Consider the following 21545-nt stretch of genomic DNA (forward strand, 5'->3'; position numbering starts at 1 on the left):
CTGAACTCAAAACGGTATCAAGATGGTCATTGAAGTGGCCATAAATATCAAACAAGTACCTTAAAATATAAGTTCAAGCACTAAAAATATTATTTATAAAATTTTACACATTATTTTTAAATTTTACCAAAACCAAGTAAAAGGTTATGATTTCTAATATTTATGATAATATATTTAGATTTTATCAAGTTTATTTATTATTTATTTTTGATTAAAACAAAGAAAATAACTATATAATAAAATATAAATAATAAATAAACTTGATAAAATATAAATATATTATTTTAAATAATAGAAGTCATAACCTTTTAGTTGGTTGTGATAACATTTAAAAATAATGTGTAAAATTTTATAAATAATATTTTTACTACTTCAACTCATATTTCAAGGTACTTACTTGATAATAATGGCCACTTCAGTGACCATCTTGATACCGTTTTGAGTTCAGTGACCAACTTGATACATTAAGCCCACTTCAATGACCAACTTGATAATTAACCCTATATATTGATATCAAACCCAAGAAAATTGGTTCTCAGTTGATTTATAATATATAAATATCTTTTTAAATTTTATTATTTTTTAATAAAAAAATTAATACTTATCAGTTTGGGCATTTCTATGATCACCCCTAATTTTATTTTGTTTTTTTTACTAATATGACTTATATTAAGTATTTGTTTTGAGATATTCCACCTGGATCAACAGAAGATGAACCTTTAAATATTAGGTTATCCAATTGCGCTATGATTACCCAATCCAATAAAGGAATCAATTGGGCTATTAAACTGCAAAACGAAAACTTGGTTCAATAACCAAAGATAGCTACGTCATCAGTGGTGAAGATGCAACCATATTCAGGAAATACAGTCACTGGTCTGAATATAGTTTTTGTCGTAGCTGTGAAAATGCGATAGAATATGTAGTAAAAAATGCGAGTAGCGAGGAGTGAGGAGTAGCTGCATCTTATTACAAGCTGGACTCTGGTTTTTAGAGATCGCTGTTAATGCCACAAAAATTGCACTGCCTTGAGCAAAGCCAACAGCAGCATCTTTGACGAGTAAAAGACACACAGTATATAAACAACTCAAGACGGATAGTAGAATTGTAACTTATACAGCGTATATTATATGAGTAATAATCCCCTGAAAATAATATAAAAACCAAATGGTTGTGCTAGAATTTTGTGTAATCTACTGTATCTACTCAACAATAAATGGATCTACACAAGCCGGCTCTTCAAAGAAGACACTCTCCCCTACTCGGAGCGGGTATGCAGATGTACCATCACTCTCCAGTCTCCCCTACTCTAATTTGGTTGTGCCATCGACAATGGCACAAGAACAAATTTTCCGCATTCAACACATTTTTACTTTGAACGATACTAGCAGTTCAAAATAATTGTTAGTCGTTCACGATGATAGATAACTAATGACGGATCTGGTGGAGCGCGAATTTCCGACGGAATAAAGTGAATAATCGATTCTCAAAAAACAGAAGATTTATAAGAATTTTTTGTAATCACTCATCTAGCGTATTAAAGTTTAATGAAAACTTCATTTTAATCGCACTCCATTCTGCATAGAGGGATAAAATTTAAAAAATAATTTAATTCTTAAATTCATTTTGTTTCTCATTATTGTAAAGCATGCTAAATATTATGTTCAACAATACAATCAACAGGTAAAACAATTAATATTGTAGATAGCTTAGCATAATATTATGCATATTTTTAAGAAGTGGAACTATATTTTTCCGTTTAGAAAAAACAGAAGTAGAACTATATTTTTGATAATCGCTAGAATTGAAATATATTAATGACAGTAGAGTTAAATATAAAAAAAAATTAAATAAATTTAAATTTTGAACCATATTTTCAGATTTGTATAATAGATTCTCATATTTTAACTAAAACACGATAACATTGAACTTTACTCTTACTTAGCATCTTAATTCTCAACAAATTTCCATAATTCCATCACGCAAGACACTGCATTGAAGTAGAACCTCCACATGCATGCTCAAATTTGGTCGATATAATAACATATACACAGCCGGCTCTCCACAAAACATTCTATATTGTTGGCAGGTATGCAATAAAACCATGAGCTCTGAAATTTCATACCCTCGCATGTGCCATTCGAATATGGTTATAACTTATGTCATGGCACTAGAATAAACTTCTGTATTTAAAGATATTAAATGGAAATCATTATTAAAATTTAATAGGATACTTATCGTGATATCTAATATATTTTTATAAATATAGTGTTAAATATCGGGGTATAATTTTCACATAAAATTGATATTATTAGTTATTCGTGTATTTTTATACACTTCATGAATATGATATATTTTTTTTATTACTACGTAATTGATGTTTTGTGTGTACTACGTTCATACCATGTGTTATTTTTCTTTGTTTCATTTTTATAGTACTTTTATGTTATATTTATGATAATTTTGTTAGAATTTAGGTAATATTTTTGAAATTATATTTGTTGTTTTGACTTTAAGAGTGTTAATTCACATATATATACTATATCTTTCGAAAATAATACATGTGATATATATCAGTATATTAAAAATTAACATCATTGAAAGTGCCGAAAATTTATACAAATATTCCAAATAATTTATCGAATAATATCGAATAATGATTTCACATGTGTATATCTAACAATTAGCCTAATAATCCACTGGATGCTTCTTATCTAACAAATCACCATCATGTATAAGACACAAACTTGGAAGTCGTAACATCCTAATCCTATAAAATTAGCGATAAAACCAATTCAACGATCAACTATATAATAACACAATACATGCACAAACGCCACCTAAACAAACAATAAAATTGTGTGTAATTTGACTTGGAACCGTTTGAAAAACAACCAATCCAAATAAATAATGTTAGTAGTAGTCTACCACAACTTAACACTATAGTCACAATGTTTTGAAACTATCTTTGATTTCGCCGTTAAACTATCCACCGTCAAATCACACTTCACTTTCACGTTTATCGTCCACGTTTTAACGCCGCCTACTTTTATTTTGATCGGCGCTTTCAAGTTTAACTTTAACGGTACTTTCTTCTCCGTTTGCGCCGTTAATAGTTCTGAATGATCGGCACGTGATAACACAATGTTGTTTCCTCTTAGAGCCGTTTTGAAAACCGTTACATTATTCACCGGCTGATAAAAGACGGGGAGAACTCCGGCGGAGAGACGATCGTCGGAGTAGTAGACTTGTACGGAGCTTTTCTTCTCGTAGTAGATTCCGATTTTGTCGTTCGGATTGTTCGCGCTGATGCTGACGTCGAACTCCGGCGACATAGGTCGAGATGAAGAGAGATTGAAGCCGGTGATTGCGATCGAATCGACGGTGTACTTCGGCGATTCCGGCTTGTAGACGAAGTAAAACACCGCGGCGGCGATTCCGAGGAGGATAAGGAGGAGAATCGCGGCGGCGAGAGTGTAGCCGAGGCACCTGCAGAGGCGATTGCTGCGGCGGCGATTGGTTTTGGCGAGCTTTTTCATGCGTTCGGCGTTCTCCGGCGGCGGACGGCGGTAGATTTGGTCCTTCGGAAGCTGAATAACATAAGTGCTCCCCGGAGCAGCGGCATGTTTCGACTGAGGCGGTGGCAAATGAGGCGGTGAGTCAACGCCAGGGTGGACTTTTTCAGCCATAGTGAAGAGAGAATGAGCTCGTGAAAAGTGAAGTTATGGAAATGTAGTGAAGATAAACAGGCGTGTATTTATATACGTGTATCTGTAGATTGATACCGCGTCCGCGTCCAAAATTACGCGATATTAGTTTTAATGCGGTGTGAAAAGATTGCGTGCCAAGTGTGATAATTAGCTGCATGCCTCCAAATACATTGCAGTCACCAGCTGTGATATCGATTCAATTTTCAAGTAATTTATTATTTATATTAAGTTATTAAGAAGTAATTGGCTCAATTTCAATGCTTATTTCTTTTTTATATTTTGAATAAGTAACGGGTTGAATTATATTGCTTGGTTTTTTCTTGGTGTTTGTATGAGTGAAAGCGATGCTGACAAGGATACTTTCAACTCTTTAAGTAATTTTATACAGATTCAGACCTTGTCCATCAACAAGAAGATTAGCTACTTCCTTCTACTAAATCAAACCAAAGGTAAACCATGTCAATAATTTTTTTATTGGAAAAAGTTACTTCAGATTCGAAGGTTACGTAAAAACATATACACTCATGTTTTATTATAAATTATAGAAAATTACAAATTGATTATGAATAGTGTTTTAAAAATTCTCGATGTATTAACAATTTCTCAACTAATTGTTAGAATATATGTTACTGATTAACCAATCAAATTTTATTAAAAAATTATTAATTTATTAAAAAATCTCGTATAATTTTCTATAAATTATAAAAGAGCAGGTCAATGGATTAATTTAGGGTATCGTCGTTGAGCGGAGCGGCCACACATGAACTAGGGTCTCTCAAACGCCCATCCCGTTCATGCATCTTTACAAATTGCCAACGAATTATAAAGAACGCTCCATCAGTAAAAGCTACTTTTAAGTTTTAAGATCCAGGCACCAACAGACCCAATTTAACATCCAGTTAGCTGAAATCTGAATGAATAATTTCTTCCATACAATCTTCTTTTCCTTCTTGTTTTTGCTGGGTGTTATATGTGAGAGTACTAAAACACATCTAGAACTAGAAGACTGATCAAGGCGAAGCATAAACTTTTGCATTAATGCTCATAACTGCAAATATCAAACAGAAATATTCCAGGGATAATTCCGACATTTTTACAAGGTCTATTTATGTAAAATGCCGAGAAAACAATCTGCATTTAATTACCTATAGTAAATACATTGATGTGACAATGATAGTCTAAACAGCATGGATTGGCCAGTGTCACTCAAAGATTTTATATTCACAAAAAATTCCTTAAGCTTTACTACAACAATGATATCACTAATCTCTAACTACACACAGCGGCATAATAATTAATACTAATACATGGGGTTGACCTGCGGGGTGTGATAAGCCCCTCATATCAGCAGGGCCCCTGACTGGGAAGGGAGGGAGAAAAAGGAGAACTACCCAAAAAAGGGAATAGAAACCCTGTACAAGTACAACTATGTTGGTTTCAGTCTTCCCGCATTTCTAGGGTAATGGTAATGTACATAATTCCTGAAGATGATTCCCGCCCTATCCCTTCAAACAAGTCTAATCGACCTGTAGACAAAATAATTACTAACCCCTGCCTGTCTCATAATCCTGCCAGCAACTCTGAGCTTCATCTGCACAAAGCCGCAAATCATCAACTCTGTTTCACAAAAGTTGTGCAACCAACATTGCATCTGTTGATATCATAATACCGCAATCCTAGCTGGACTATTTCTAATATGGAGCAGACATACGAAATGTTGCAAAAAAGCATGCTGAAACAACCATAGCAGGACTAGCTGCTCCAAGGACTTGTTCAATCTGCTAAAAGACACTAATGTCACTGTTCAGGAGGACTAGTACTATTACCCACTTCTTGCAGAAGTAGAGATTGTTCTTGGGATTGTTTAGAATCCTCTTGCTGCTGCTGTGGTTTCAAATGCTCTTGTTGCTGCTCCAATGGAGGTGGTGGCGTCAGAGATTCCAACTGTACAGGCTCCTCTAACCACTGTACAGCACCACCAGGACCTACGCAGGGCAAGCTATTTGAAGAGTAAATGTGGTCTGTCCCTGGCCGAACAGGGGGCAGTGACTCAATGGTGAGAGGTGGAGTGCCAGCGGAATCAATTGGTGTTGCAGGATTAGACATGCTGGAATCAGACACCTGATCCAATGCCTTCAACTGAGGAGTACTGGCAGAAAAGTCAGCTGACATTACATTAGCCACATCAACACAGCTAGGAGCTGCAGCAGATGAAACAGCTTGAGATGAACTATTAGTGGGGTGCAGGCTGGTGTGAGTTTCTCTAGCTTGAACTCTGTTTGACTGGTCAGAGGTTACTTGACGATTTGGTTGAACCAATCTTTGAACAGCTAACTGAGGTTGATTAACTAACTTTGGGAGAGCCTGTGACTGTTGGCGCTGCTGCTGGTTCGGTGGAACAGCTTGACCAGAAGTAGATGTAAGACCAGCTACTGGTAAAACACGATTCTGATTGCTGTTTTCAGAATGAGAACGAGTTTGTTGGTGCTGCTTTGATGACGTGGTTTGACCAGAATACAACACTTGCTGAGGTTGTGGCTGATGAGATATATGGGACGACAACTGCTTCTGATTGTGCGAATGTGACTGATGTTGCACTTGTGACTGATGCCGCTGTTGGGGGTGCTGCCTACCAGACTGCTGTAACTGCAGTTGCTGAGAATGCCGCTGCCGCTGCTTGCCCACTTGATTGGTCGACCCACTGCCACCAACTCGTGGGTTCCGTGCAACACTGTGTGGTGGAATGTGATGTTTCTGTTGGATCTGCGATATTGGACTCATTGAGGATGACGTCGTCAGTGGTGGTAGTGATACCTGTGGAGAACTAGTTTGTGACTGGGAACTATTTTGTGGAGATGATACTGCTAGCTGAGGCTGTGCTGGGACAGGTGGCATTAGAGAATTTGACGCTGCAAACTGTTGCTGCTGGTGCTGTTGCAATAAACGCTGCTGCTGGATATGTCTCTCTTTAGCTATACGAATGGCAAGGGCTTGCTGCTGAGCGTTGCTTGCAAGGTTCGGTCCTCGAAGATGCGGATGATGAGAATTAGTAAGCACATGCGAGTGTTGGGTTGACATTGGATGCAGCTGCTGGTGATGGAGTGGGTATGATGGGACAGAAGGGGCAGCCGACTGATTAGAGAACGAGGAATTTAATCCACCATATGGAGTTATTCCTTGGCTATTTCCCTGTGAAACCTGCATCTGAAGCTCCGGAATCATCATCTGCCTTTGATGTTCCACGTTCTGAGTAGGCTACAATAGTAATAAAAATATTGATAAGAATTTACCATTTCCACATCTTATAGTCAAAAACACATAGCAACACAAAACGACAATATAAAAAAACCATAAGAAAAGCAGAAACAAATGATTATCTAAAGCAAAGTCTGATGCACGAGAAAAAACTTGCAAACTGTTAAACAAGATGACAACATAAATAAGTTCAACATTACATATTTGTAAAGGAATATAGTATGATAAATTGCTATGATATTTGCATATTCAGCGCATTGTCCTATAAGACCTCACATTACATATTTGTAAAGGAATATAGTATGATAGCATTATTCACAAAGTGCATCTTTCTCGCTACTTCAAGTCATGTGACAGCTCACTCTATCGACATGTGTCAAAATCAAATTCAACATGGACGAGTGTCTGACAAAACTAGACCTACACGATATTATCTTTTATCTGCGCCTCAACCCTCAAAATATATTGTCCCCACTTTTCTGTGACTGTCCTTTAGATTTCACAATTATAAAATATGTGGCTGACAATGACCTTACATTACAACGAGCATTTGAAATCAGGCATGTTATTTCCATTGCCTAATGCCAAAAAATGAACTAGCTTTATTAGTCTGATCAAATTTTCAATTGAGAAATTGCAATTTCTTTGCACCGCTATGTTCACAAGACGAAACTTTTCTTTTAAACTGTCCAGTTAACCCTACTAGAGCCTATCTGGAAATATTGGTTCTAGTTCTTTGCTACTGTGCAACGGCTCCTGGTGCCACAAGCACCAGTACACCTTAGGCTGGGAGTGTTTTACTAGCAGACCGTATAGCCTTATCCCCGTCTATGGGTATTTTAGTGATAGGTTCCATAGGAGCAGTACGCTCACAAAATCCTCTACGGATTCGATGTAACTGCACCTTTCAGCTACATGCCGAGCGATCTCTTAAAACAGATTTGTCTATCACAATGTCTTGTTTATGGACACCTCTTGCACGTCCTTGAAATTGAAGTTCGTGAATCTCCAAGTGGCTATCTACAAAGTCTAAAACCTTTAATTTCTTAGTTATCTCACTACAATTATAACTTTATCATCTCACCTTGGAATCCTCGTCTAATATATGATACCATCTGAAGATAGGACATGCCATGATCCAGATCTTCAATACTCCTTGTAAGCTCACCTATACTATATGCAAATTAAAATAAGCTTCAGACTTATTCTCAATAAAGCCAGCACGTATGATAAATTCCGTAGGTCACAATTTAGTTGTCCGACTCCTCTCTTTCTCTAATACCTAACTACTGACTTCCGAAGCAAATCTTTTTAGAGGACGCTGAAGGGGACTAGAGGCACAGTGTAAATTAGCAAGAATCTGTGGCAAACAGTATCTTCTTTTCCGAGATAAAGCACTATAGTGACCTTAATGAAAAAGCCCCCAATTAATAATTCAGATTGTTAGACTATCATATCATGTATCACAGCCTTATAAATTGAAAAGCATTTTGATATACGAATATGTAGAAACACATTTCTGAGATCAGGAAAATACTCGATAACTCACCCGCATCATATGCATAGGATCATGAGGTCTCATCATAGAGTTTCCTTGACCAGCACCAGGACTGGAGTGAATATTAACAGGGTTTGGCACTGCCATCATGCCAGAGGGATGCATGCTGCCAGGACCAACCATGTTTGATGAGGCAACACCTTGAAGTCCTGGTCTCTGCATCTGCATGCTTCTATTCAATCCATTAGGAGAGCCGACACCATTACCACTACTTAGCATGCGAACACCACGATCAGTTCCTGGATGTACCCCAGAAACAGGCATATTGGACTGCTGAAAGTTTCTACCAGATATCATTTGACTGTACTGTTGCAGTCTCTGCTGCTCATCAGTTGATATAGATACAGATTTCGCGATGCCAGGTCTACCATCCCTGAAGCAGAATACAGAGATATAATCATAAAACTCAAAACAAAACACTTACAAAATATATAACAAATACATTTTTATATGAATATTACCTAACAGAAGCATTGATTTGACTAGATGCTGACGAGAAATTACTCCCAGGAACAGCACTTGTGGATGTCACACCAGAAGCAGGAAGCATTGGTGCAACATTACCCTGATTTGAATTTGGTAACATACTAGCATTAGGGCTTTGATAACCGAGGGAAAGAACATCTGGACTGGAAGCAGTTGCATCGCACAGATCAAGAGGCCTATAATGGGAAATATTATAAAGAGAGTTATTAAGATTAATTGTGCCATTATAGAAGGAAAAATAGATACATAAATTTGAAAATGTTAACCTAGTATACATGATACAAACTAGACAGACTTACGTCAGGACAGGCCCTCCATCCAAGTTATTTGGGCAGACTTGAGACAGCGCATATGTATGAGAATTGTGGGGTTGCTGGAGATGCTTTGGATCCTAGAGATCATTCAAACAAAGTCCAAGATAAACAGAATGACATAAATGGGCAGCGGTTATTTTTTAATGATCTGTTTCTTTTTTGGTATTGGTCAATTACAAAAATATAATTAGGCACACCCCTATGCCTTCACTGAGAATCAAACTCACTTCCTCTGTTACCAAGAAAAAATGGGTATACACTGGACTACAATACTAGAAATCAGGAAAATATTCATTATTTGATAAAGCTTAAGTTAATTAATTCAGACATTTCCATTCTGAATGACCGACTTCACAAGAAATATAGTTTCATGATACAAAAAGCCTTCCTATCTTTATCTATAGTATCAGCTGTGCATTGTGTTGACTTATAAAAATATAGATGATACATTTTTCCAATCTCTAGCAAAGCAAGAAGATATATAGAGCACGAAATAAATTCTTCAAATCGACATCAAATATTGTAGAACTGAATTAAGTTCAAGAAAACTCCTTAGATATATAGCATGACAGCACTAACTATGCAACATAACCCCCTATTTTTTTTCAACCACATTCACCAAATATAAAAGAGGACAATAGAAACCTTACGAAACACACACACACACACACACACACACACATATTATGTTGGTAACTTAAAATTTTTCATAGCATAAGTCAGGTAAATCCCTGAAAATTACCGTTTCAATTTAAATAACAGATCAAACAATAGGCAAGGGATATACAAATATAAAATGCAAAATACTTCTCTAAATAGGCCGACCTGTGCCCTTCTATGATGCTGTTTTTTCCCAATTGCTGTAATTTTTTCTAAATGTGATTTGATAGTATCCTCTTCCATTGGTCCCTGCAAACGTTGAAACAACTGTCTCGCACTACCCTGTATAACATGCAGGATCACCAGTTACTACCAACATCAAGGTCAAATAATTTTAAGGAACCAATGAAATACTTTTTAGAGAAAATTGCCTTTGGGATTCCAGGTAAAGTAGAGCGATATGGTCGAGATGACCCTGAATCATCAGCACTATCCGCCCCCTCGCCACCAGGGCTATCCATTACAACCTTGTGACGCTCCTTGCATTCTTTAGGGTTGCGGAATATGCACTTTATATGAAAATAATTAAGTACATTTTCAGACAAAAATTATATGTGATGGACAAAGAATATATGTATCTGGTCCTACACATAAAATATCCGAATAGTGAACCATGGATGTGTCAAACTGTCAATACCGCAAATATACTATAAAATAAAAGCATGGAACTCATCCTGCACCCAAGATGTTGAGGAGCGGAAACTAAACACAGAATTCGTGAAAAGAAATGGCTACCTTGAATTTCAAAGTGCTGTTAAAAGCATCACTGACGAGATCCCAGTTCGGACCCATGTCATGGACGAGAACAACAAGGGCCTATATAAATCACAGCAGATAGTATTATAAGGTATTTGTCTATCGATACATAAGCTTCGACCATTAAACAACATACAAAAACTAAGAAGTAATAATAATAATAATAATAACACACCTGGTCTTCAAACAGTGACCATGAAGTTCCCGGACCTGTCTGTCCAGATGCTGTCTGCAACATTTTGTTTATTTTGATTATAACTATATGACACTCAGATAAAAGTAGATTAAGAGGAAGAGTAAAAGTTGTAATCTGCATGTCATTCTCTTTAAATTACCTTCAGTCCTTTCATTTTCCTACCCCGGTCCCGGCCACCCAGCATTTTGATAAACTTATTTGGGTTAGGCATGTTACTCATTTGGGAAGCCACAGGGGAAGAGAGTGAACAATTCACAGGAGCGACATTGTCAATCGAATTATCCAGTGACTGCTTAATTAACTTTGGTTTTTTACCAATATGATGACCATATAAACCTTCAGAAAACATGGAGGTGTTAGGATAAAGATAAGTTACAAAGTAAAGTATCATTAACATTTCTTTTCTTTTCTTTTTTGAAAAGTACCATTGGTTCCATTTGATTCAAACTGATGACTCTCCGATCTCCTTTTATAACTATCTCTCTGCATCACGATGGACAAATAAGTTTGGTCAATATATAAAATTAGATATCGATACATCAGCCATATGCTAGCGTAGTTTATTGTCAATTATGGAGCAAAGCAAGACCAATTTAAGTAGCATCATGTTATTTGCAAAACATCCAAACAGTTCATAGGCAACTGCTAGATAAATTCAAAGGTCAATATAAAAGGATATTGTCCCCGCAAGGGAAGCATCTTTGCACATGCAGCATTAATATATAGCTATCAAATATATTAACTTCCTACAGACCTAGACCCAGGTGATCAAAAGATCTCTAAAGCACAAATGGGATAGCTGATGTTTTTCATTATCTGTGTCAGGTTTTAGTTTGACGCAATTGGCAAATGGAATTTGATTTTGGGGAGGAAAAATATCAGATACGAAAAATATTTAAGCAAGGTTGGACCAAATATTTATAAGAAATCAGTTTATATTGTTAACTTATTATTATTTACATATTACAAAAGAACTTTTATACAACTAGCCATATATACTAAAGGAAACTAATATCGACTGTCCGAAACTTTAAAAAAAAAAAAAAAAAAATTTATGACTTCGCCAAGGAATAAATTTAAGAATCAAGCAGTATCAAACTATCATATACATATTGTTGGATTCACTTATCCAATACATGTTAAACGATTCACTTGCTATTCCGATATATCGCTTACTAGCCTTTACCCATTTGGTTTTTAATCTTTTAGTGATTTTCAGAAGACACAGAAATCTATCCTTGCATCATTTTCTTACAGCATCTTGTAGAGAGAGAAGTGAACTTAAGATGTGGTTCAAACAAAGAAATAACACCGACTGAACATAATAAATTGGATAAGATATGGAATGAAGTTGTATTGGATGATATAGACTGGAGCACAGAAACGGCATATCAAAAGATGTGAGAAGATTACATGGACAGAAAATTTAGTTGACCAGAGATGGGGAGAAAGGGTGACATAGATTGTGGAAGGTGAACAATTTTGCAGATAAGAACAAGGTTGATATCTCCAACCACCATCTTACTAACTGAACCAGAAAGCCTATCAAGAAGGCCCTGCATAAGTTCAAGCAGCTATTTTTTTTTTCTTTCAGCCTCTTAATCCACATAAGCTTATCTCGATCTAATGCATGATGTGAAGAATAATTCTCTCTCTACATAACTTGCTGCGGATCCCAGGCTCCTAAAGTAATACACCCTTACATTCAAACTATTGTTACCAGTGAAATTCCAAGAAAGAAGAGACATGGGGGAAACATCACAAAACCCCAAACCAATGACATATTACTAGCCAAAGCAAAACCAATAAAACATCAAACCAATGTCAAAAAGATGGGAGTTATTTAGTGCAAAAAAAAAAAATGGGACTTAGAAGATACAGCTACATTTCACAGCAAAAATCTTAAAAATCTGAAATCTGACATTCTTAAATCCAAATTTTACATGTACAAACAGTACCTGTTGTCCATTTATCTACTAGGTCTTTCTGTGAAATACTAATTTCGCCTAGTTAGGAAGTAGAACTATCACCAGGTAATTTACATTTCAGATCGGTTGTATGATGCAAAAACCACAAAATACCGAACAGACAAACAATATATTACCTGCTCATCCTGGAAATTGGAATTAGACCTCCAATTGTGCTCATATGTTGAACCCTGAAACAGACATGCTCCACTGAATAATAATAAAACAGACAAGGAGACTTAACAGGAAAACGTTATGCTAAGAACAAAAGAGGGGATGAAGTCTTCCCCAATTATTTTTCAGACTGTAGTATACCAAATTTTTTGTCTTCTTTTTCTTTTTAGGTCTATGTGATACTTCAGAGTCGAATTGTGGTTGCCTATCAAAGTTACGTACAGACTCCACCTCCATATTATTGAGCACAACGGATCCACCATGCAAAACATTCTGATCATCTTGAAAAGAGTTCGTATCACCACTAGAAGCATCTGTCTTGCTTGGTGCCTGAAGACAGCCGTGAGCTCCTGCATTAAAAGGACTTAAAACTCTCTGCCGTGAAGCTGTTCGCATTCGCTTTGTTGGAATTGAGCCATTATCAGCGTCGGAGGTCCTTTTTCCAGTTAAAACAGATCGATGGTTTCCGGATTTGTTTTCATTGGATTGCATAAATGGTGAATCAGATACCATGTCATATGATTTAGCTGCAAATCCCTTTATTAAATGTCTCTTTTTTTTCTGCTCCAGTTTAGATGGCCTGCTGTTCACAAAGGCTCCAGGCAAATAAAATGTGTTTGCGTCTCCTTCATCCTCTTCCAAGGCGTTCTCTCGGGAATCATAATCTATAAAAGTTACTGACTTGTTAAAATACATAAAGAACATATAACCAATTACAGATAAATTGCATTTAGTCTCCCATTACCTGCCACGGCATCATAACCAGATGTCTCCACTTCTTCTTGCATGCAAATGCCAGTTTTCTAAGGACGTTGACCATAAGAAAACAATTAACGTGATCAATATATTGAAGTAAGCCATGACAGTAAGCTGAAGGGAATATGATAAAACCAATATTACAGTTACTTGTGACGATTATACATTAGAGGGCATGAAACTCTGCATAATATGAAGAAAAACTTGATAAAGCATAAACGGGTACAGTACCAAAATAGCAATGTTATTTAAACAGTGGCAATCTTTTTTCCAAAATGTTCCTTCCACAGTCCCACTCCAGGTCTTACATTTACATCTAAGAAATTACTTTACTGTAAATCAAAAGCGTGAAGGGAACAGTGGGCTGGCAGTCAACTAGACAAAATATGCAAATAATACAAGTCCTTCAGAAATGACAACCAACAATATAAAAACAAATATGCCGTAATAGTAGTATACTACCCCATTGTGATGTTGATAATAAGCCTGTTAACAAATGCATATGCAAATATATAAATGTCAGCAAAAACCTAAATTGAACATGTCTGGAATCAAGTGACAAGAAAAAAAGATGCATACTATAGATTTGACTATTAAATAAAAAAGAAGCGAAAGAGTTGAAAAATTCACCCACATTACTCTAGTAATTTTATTTTTTTTTTGACGAACATTACTCTAGTAATTAGATTATAGTATTTTACCAAAATACCCATCCCTGTTGATATGTACTACTACAGTTGCAGAAGTATCTAACACCACCTACCATCCCTGTTGACATGTACTACTACAGTTACAGAAGTTGCTAACACCACCTATCTATATATGCAATAACATAGGAATACATATATATGTGTGCATACACACACACACACACACACACACGTATATTTCAAACATTATGATAGTATATATAACTATATATTGACATATAAGTTGATTTCATAAACAGACAAACAATACTTCTCTCTTTCTGTCTTTTCTATGGATGAATCAACCAGAAGCACATAAAGGAGACAAGGCTATCATAACTTTCCAGTTAACCAATAAGATGCATTAGTTGTAAGCAATATGTCTACTACCTCCAATTGCAGTAAGTAGGATTCGATAGATTTCTTGTAGATTTGCATTGCACCAGCAGGAACTGAATAAAAGAGGTTCTCCTGAACAAAATGAAGATATAGATGTCAACAAGAAACATATATTAGAACCATCTGAGTATTAACTACATTATAGGTTAGATCCTGAATAATGCCTACGCTGCAAAAATCAATCTGTCAATTACAGTTCTTATGTTACAAATAGCATTAACTAGTGGCCCATACTTCTGTTAAGTGATCTTTCCATGACATGTCCACAACACCCAAATTGGATATAATAGGAGTAGCAGCTACTTCTGCTTGGACATATTGAACAGTGGAGCTATTATATTGTAGAAATCTCAATGCATATCCCTGAACTGCATGTCCAAAATCATTGCCAGGCTTTTGAAACTCCCGCTCTTTGCTCATCTCCTGCTCTTTGCTCATCTCCTGCCGCACCACCACAGATAGCAAGACCGTTATCAGTAGTCCCGTATATATTAACCCCAAGATTTCCTCAAAAAAGATAAATGTCAATTTTTAAGCTCAATACTACGCTATTGACAAAGAAGCGATTCTCACATAGGAGGCAAGTGTACACAAAAAGACACTGATCAAACATATAAAGGAATTCCACGAATAGACAACAAATATTCTAGATTTACAATGTCATGTCACTGCTAGATGCTAATTACAAAAGTTTTTAAATATATTATATAGTTTAATTGCTGATCATATATAAAGCCATGGTTAAAAATTTTGAAAAACTGGTATACAAAGCTGCAGATAGTCCTTTTTATCTTTAAAATCCAACTAAGTTAAAACCAATCAGCAAATACCATACACAGGCATATTTTCGGGAGATCACAGCTGGGCATTTGATACTTGCACTATTCCAGAAATATTTACAAAAACCAGGCTAGGGTTCTTATTTCCTCTACAGCTTCACTAGGGTTTCCACCTAGGTAATGCCTGTACAGCTTAACTGAAACCTACAAAGCATGTATAATTAACTCATTAAATACAATGATTTTCATTTATTTTTGTGTAAACTTAATTCCTTTTCTTTTTAAGACATATGGTACCAAGAGTAGCCTTGTGCTGCCTTTTAGATTTTTATATAATTGAATAACGAGAAGCAAGTATTAATCAACACCGATGTATCTCAAATTTTACATAAAATTCTGGATGCTAGCTTAATATAAAGGTATAGCAATGAAAGAATTCATGTATCGGATCCTCCACTTCTACGTTTGAAGCTTTGTGGATTTTTTAGACTGAGGCTTCAACCTGCTTGAAGGGATAATAGAATCACATCAAAAAAAAACATGAAGAAAATTCAAATGAGGAACGCAGAACCTGCAAACTCTAATATGAACCAAAACAATTTGAGACTAATGTTGCAAATTTTTGTAAAAAGGAAGAGATCCAAAAAATGAGTACATAAAACCGATGTTACTGTTATTGCAAGAATTATTAGGCACGAAACCAGTATAACCTGCAACAATAACTACACGGATGATTTTTCACTCAATCACATAAATGCATATTTATACTAAAGAACAAAAATGTGGCGAACTAATATCTGGAACTACCTCTACCAAACACCAAAAATCCATAACAGCTTTGGCCAATCTGCGGGTGACTTGTTTTTGTTCTTCAAATTTTAATCGCGCAGCAGATGCAGCTTGACAACCTATTTGAGCAGCAGCACTTGTCTTCCAAAGTCGCTCCTAAAAGTAATTAAAAAGATATAACATGAGTAGATGAGAAGAAATTACAAATTAAAAGTAATTCTAATTCAAAGCCCGACAGAAGCACCATTGTGGCATTTCAATATGTTAAATAAAAAAAAAAAAAAAAAAAGATACAAACAAGAAATGCTTTAAAGTTGCGTCATACCTGTGCAAAATCATTTGCCAACCATGCCATCTCCTCAAGGACAAAATCCCAATGAGATTTTCGGCGACTCTCCACACATAATGTATAAACAGATAACTCTGCAATTCTCTTACGTTTAGCCTGATTACAGAACCAAAAATATTTTAGTCAACACGAAGAGAAAGTATAGAAAATGTAACAAGGCCAATGTTGTAACCTCTATAACACGAGCTTCTTCCAAAATAGAATCTTCACGCGCCTTCGTTTCCAATTTCAAGTCCTGAGAACAAGTTTGTTGCTCTAGGGAAATAGAGGAATCTCTAGGAGGAAACATAGCATCTGGAGTCTCTGGAACACATGTATCTATGGAACAATGAAGTCTACCAGTATGAGTATCTTTGTTTCCATTGAGGTGATTAGAATCTATAACATTGCCGGGCATTCTCTCGTTCTCTAAAAAAGAAGTTTCTACTTGTTCATTCCCCTCAATGACCATGAGATTTTTAGCCTTACTTTCTGAATTAGATACTTTTTCATTTAAGGCTTCCTCGTCTCTTAACAAGGAACCAATTTCTTGGCTGTGACAGGAACTGTTGTTGACATTGGCAGCATCACATATATTGTCAACTTTGGTAACATTGTTATCCTCAGCTGACTTGGTACTTTCCATGTTTGTTGGCTCCCCAGATTCTAAAGCATCTTCTTTAGTACATCCATTTGAGCCAATACTTTTTAAGTTGGTAAGAATTTCATTATCTACAATTCCATTTACCTGAAGACCAGCTTTGGAGCCAGATGTTTCCAAATCTGAACCCTTCGCCTCAAGTACTCCATTCTTATTACCGATTTCATTTAATGGATCTTTTCCATCACCTATACTCCCACCAAACCTATTGATTAGACTACAAGTGTCTTGAACTTCATTATTAGCTATATTAAGAGATGGGTCACATTCCTGACCTACAGAGATCTGTTCACTTCCCGCTTGAGATTCAGGTTTTGAGAGAACCGTTTCATTCTGAGTTCTCTGAAACTCAAATTCCATAATTTGATTGTGTCGGCTGTCTTGCATATTTTCTGAAGCACTACGATCTATCTGGGCATTAGTAAGACCTACATTGGGCTGGGCAACAGTTGATTCTGCAGCATTTCCCCCATCCAATTCCATATCTATCTGGAGCTTATACGGTTCTTCCTTGGGAATAATGATACAATTTGGACTTGTTGGATTCATATTTGAATTTGAAGAAATCATATGGTCCTTCTGGTTGTCCGCATCAACTGTCCCTTTTACCACCTTAGGCACATGAAGAGAAGATAAAGCAGTACGAGCGCTTGAAGATGACATAACATCTGTAGAATTTGATCGAACTACAACACGGTTTGGACGTGATCTGTTCCTTCGCTCATACGCTTTCTTTGGGAGCCCAAATGCAGTAGACTCATCTGATTCTTTGGCATGTTGACCTCCGACCAACTGTGAAGACTGTTCAAAAGGACCAACAGTACCCCGACTGGATCGTAACAAACTTCTTTCACCTTTGGGAATACCATTCTCCTTGATAAATAGCATAAGATTATCAGCACTATTAGGGTCATTCACCGAAGGAGCTCTAGGTCTACCACTACTTTCGTCAGAATCCCCTGGAGGTGAAGCAGCCAATGCAAAACTACCTTTTGTTTCACTGCAATAACAGCATATTTATACTATATGCATCAACGTGTAGTAATCATCACACACAAGCAAGGGATACATGCTACAACAGATAAGTTTTATTATGATATTATTGAAGCCTCTTAATTTACATGGCAAAAATTTATAAGAAAATTTTTGGTGATATGCCAAATCTAGAAAAAATACTTTCACCAATATAACCTTGCAACAGATTAGCGAAATGACAAACAAAAGTAACTGTGGACTTGAAAATTAAATATATCCTCTAAAATAATATAATAACCCACGATCAGCTCATGCAAAGCTATTGAATAAACCAAAGCAGTGGTATCATTTTTTTATCATGTTCTGCCTTAAGAAATTGGGAACAAAGATAATATGATAATGGTAAGGTATAGTATGATATTTTAAATATGTTAAGATATGATTGGAACATTCCAACATAGAAAGTGTTAAGAAAGAAATGGGATGGAGACAGTATCATTTAAATCATTTGAACTCGTATTTAAGTCACCCTGTCAAGTCAAAAGTTTATAAACAGGAACCTTTAATACATGGCAAATAAACTCATCAGGTGCTGATGTAGCATCTGATGGACTTGAAAGAAGAAGAAAAATGAAAAATACTAAGACTACTTCTTCTGTCATGTCAAACATAAAGTATATGTCTATCTGTATCTATACCCTATTATCACCACCACAAATATATAATAATAACTCAAATTCCATGTGTTGATAGTAATACAGATAAGACTATACTTGATCTAATAGTTTTGAATCCAATCATCAAACCCTAACCAAGCTAGGTCAGATCTTCACAACACCACCTATCTTCAAATTTAGTTAGACTTCCCACTATTAACGTGTACAATTGTAACATAAATGGTGTTAATTAAGATAATACATATACTTTATTGTGTTTGTTCAGGTAATTGATTTTATTTGAAAATCTCTTTCTCCTTTTAAGTGGGAGTGAAAGCTCCGCAAGCTGCCCCCTCACTCTATAGATAATGGATGGAAATGCCTGCCGTGATCAATGCGAAATTAATCGAGATGGGGTCATAGTTCGATTGGAAACGCATAAGTAAGAGGAAATGGGACATGGTTCCAAATACTTTCACTAAATATTAAATATAATTGTAAAGAGTTTAATTCAAATTTGAAAATTGGCCAATAATGATTTCAGAAATTGATAAGAGAAATGAGAAGATCGAACAAAAAGAGGAAGAAATCAGACTGAGTATTACACACAAATATGTATAAGTGTACACACATTGTATTTCAGATTTATATTTTTTTTAAGCTTGTTTGTCTGCTATGTCGGCGTATCAGTTTACTTGACAGGTGTTAACATCTTCCATCATAAAATTTTAGATTAAACCAAAAGACATATATATATATATATGTGCTCACGTAATTTATTTAGATGATCCCCTGTTTACATAATTGACGAGAGTAATATTTAGGTGTGACTTAAGTGAGCACATTGACACTTAACCCTTAAAAGAAATACCTGATCACAAACTGCTCAGGATGTTGATCTGTCAAGGAAGTAGACTGAACACTAAGTGAAGCGGCATTCTCAGTCCCAGTTCTAAAGTCCAGAGGATCACCACCCTGCAAAAAGATAATGTTACTCACAGCAATCCAATACTTGTTAAAAGATTCTAGCGCTAAGCTAATCTCTAATGCTTACTTGCTCAAGAAACTCCAACTGTCTTCTTGCTTGCTCGTAACAAACATAATGCTGACTGTTAAGAGTAACAACAGCTACTTTATAAATCATTGTTTCCATGTATAATAACTAACTAGCATATTTCACTTGATAACAGAAGTAAAATGCCACAATACCTTAGTTCTACTTTTGTCTCCTCGATGTCTGTTTGATTTGAAGAAAGGTCATTACTAACACCACCTTTGTGGTTTACAACAACTCCCATAGAATCTATACAAGCATTGACAGAAACAGGAAGTTCTGGACTACATTCATGCATTCCTCACAACTCTTAAGAGAATTCTGGTCCCATCTTTTTAACCTTAATGTGGTTCCTATAACAAAGTACTAGCAATTATTGAAGAAGAATCGAGAAAAGTACCAACAAATAGATAGTGCAACAGACTGAGACAGCTCAGAAAATCACGCATATTATATTTAAACGGTCAAAAAGGCGAACTTAGCCCTCACAAAAACACACATATATACATTACATTGAGAACGTTGAGATTTCAAGGTTTTGCTAAAATACACAACATGATCACATACAAACTATTCACAGGTTGTTCAATTAAAATGATAGCGCAACTAACTTCTATACGTCGACAGAGCACAATAACACGCTACGCGATAAGTATTAACACTAGAATCAAATGCCACGCAATGAACCATACAAATAAAGAAATAGAGAATTTCAGTAAATGCTGCTTATACTAACCCTAAACGCACCAATTCCACGTTCTAGGGTTTGCAAAACTACAAAATTCACACGAAAATTACCTCAATTGTGACAATACGTCGAGAAAATCGCAGCTTAATCCCCGTATATATTTCTAGGGTTTTGCCCCAATTAAAACAACAAATTAGCCCTAATTAACATCAACCTTTAAATAAACTCCTTCGCGCCCTATCAATATAACATACAAATAATCATACAAATATAAATTTGTGTGTAATTTTGTGTAGATGAAGTGTATATAATGTTGTTCGTCTTCGTGCTCGTTCACAAACTTTCTCTCTCTAAAAGTTTTGTTGTTTCTCTCTCTAGGATTGTAACTAGTAGTGGGCTGGACATGCAGAGACGAAGACGAAGAACGAGGCCTTTTTCGGGTATTTCATTGGGCCATATTTTATTTTGTTCTTAAAATTTAATGTATTACTGTATTGATTTGTATTTTTCATGGGTAATTTCGGAAAAGTATATTTATCACATGGCTTGTTTTCTTGTTTGTGACCGATTGGAAATTTGGGATCTTGATCGTTGAAAATTTTGTCATGTACTTTGTTTATTGACAACGGCTGGTTTTAGACTCTTTAAATATTCAACTGAGATTTTACTGTATTGTTGATAATCAACAGATCGGT

The 21545-nt window shown here is 35.8% G+C and overlaps 2 protein-coding genes across 4 annotated transcripts; both read right to left on the bottom strand.

The window, feature by feature from the left end:
• Positions 1–2785: 2785 nt before the first annotated feature.
• On the bottom strand, positions 2786–3740 carry LOC108220651 (NDR1/HIN1-like protein 13). The gene has a single exon (XM_017394474.2). It carries the CDS (start codon positions 3687–3689, stop codon positions 2925–2927), a length of 765 nt encoding a protein of 254 aa, XP_017249963.1. The 5' UTR covers positions 3690–3740; the 3' UTR covers positions 2786–2924.
• Positions 3741–4717: 977 nt separating this feature from the next.
• LOC108222828 (chromatin modification-related protein EAF1 B) lies at positions 4718–21289 on the bottom strand. 3 transcript variants are annotated; one of them, XM_064094314.1, is made up of 23 exons: positions 20961–21288; positions 20318–20515; positions 20163–20217; positions 19980–20083; positions 17010–18477; positions 16814–16933; positions 16507–16644; positions 15155–15361; positions 14912–14992; positions 13822–13879; positions 13218–13741; positions 13040–13093; positions 11361–11418; positions 11075–11271; positions 10915–10968; positions 10719–10799; positions 10355–10492; positions 10149–10265; positions 9309–9400; positions 8985–9185; positions 8515–8896; positions 8050–8133; positions 4718–6965 (listed from the first exon to the last, which is right to left on the bottom strand). In XM_064094314.1, the coding sequence occupies exons 2-23, from the start codon at positions 20458–20460 to the stop codon at positions 5508–5510; spliced, it is 5814 nt and encodes a 1937-aa protein (XP_063950384.1). In that variant the 5' UTR covers positions 20461–20515; positions 20961–21288; the 3' UTR covers positions 4718–5507. The 3 variants fall into 3 exon arrangements, with proteins under 3 accessions (XP_063950384.1, XP_017252243.1, XP_063950385.1); XM_017396754.2 differs by lacking the exon at positions 8050–8133 and having other exon boundaries at positions 20961–21287; XM_064094315.1 differs by lacking the exon at positions 4718–6965 and having other exon boundaries at positions 8050–8138; positions 20961–21289.
• Positions 21290–21545: the final 256 nt, after the last annotated feature.

Source organism: Daucus carota, chromosome 5 (assembly GCF_001625215.2).
Source record: "Daucus carota subsp. sativus chromosome 5, DH1 v3.0, whole genome shotgun sequence".
NCBI classification, from domain to species: Eukaryota; Viridiplantae; Streptophyta; class Magnoliopsida; order Apiales; family Apiaceae; genus Daucus; species Daucus carota.

Excerpts from the sequence above, each read along its gene's own strand:
- LOC108220651 (XM_017394474.2), bottom strand. The coding sequence starts at position 3,689 with ATGGCTGAAAAAGTCCACCCTGGCGTTGACTCACCGCCTCATTTGCCA.
- LOC108222828 (XM_064094314.1), bottom strand. The coding sequence starts at position 20,460 with ATGCATGAATGTAGTCCAGAACTTCCTGTTTCTGTCAATGCTTGTATA. Across the intron at positions 20,084-20,162 it reads AGTTGGAGTTTCTTGAGCAA|GGTGGTGATCCTCTGGACTT; the intron begins GTAAGCATTAGA and ends ATCTTTTTGCAG. Across the intron at positions 9,401-10,148 it reads AGCATCATAGAAGGGCACAG|GATCCAAAGCATCTCCAGCA; the intron begins GTCGGCCTATTT and ends AATGATCTCTAG.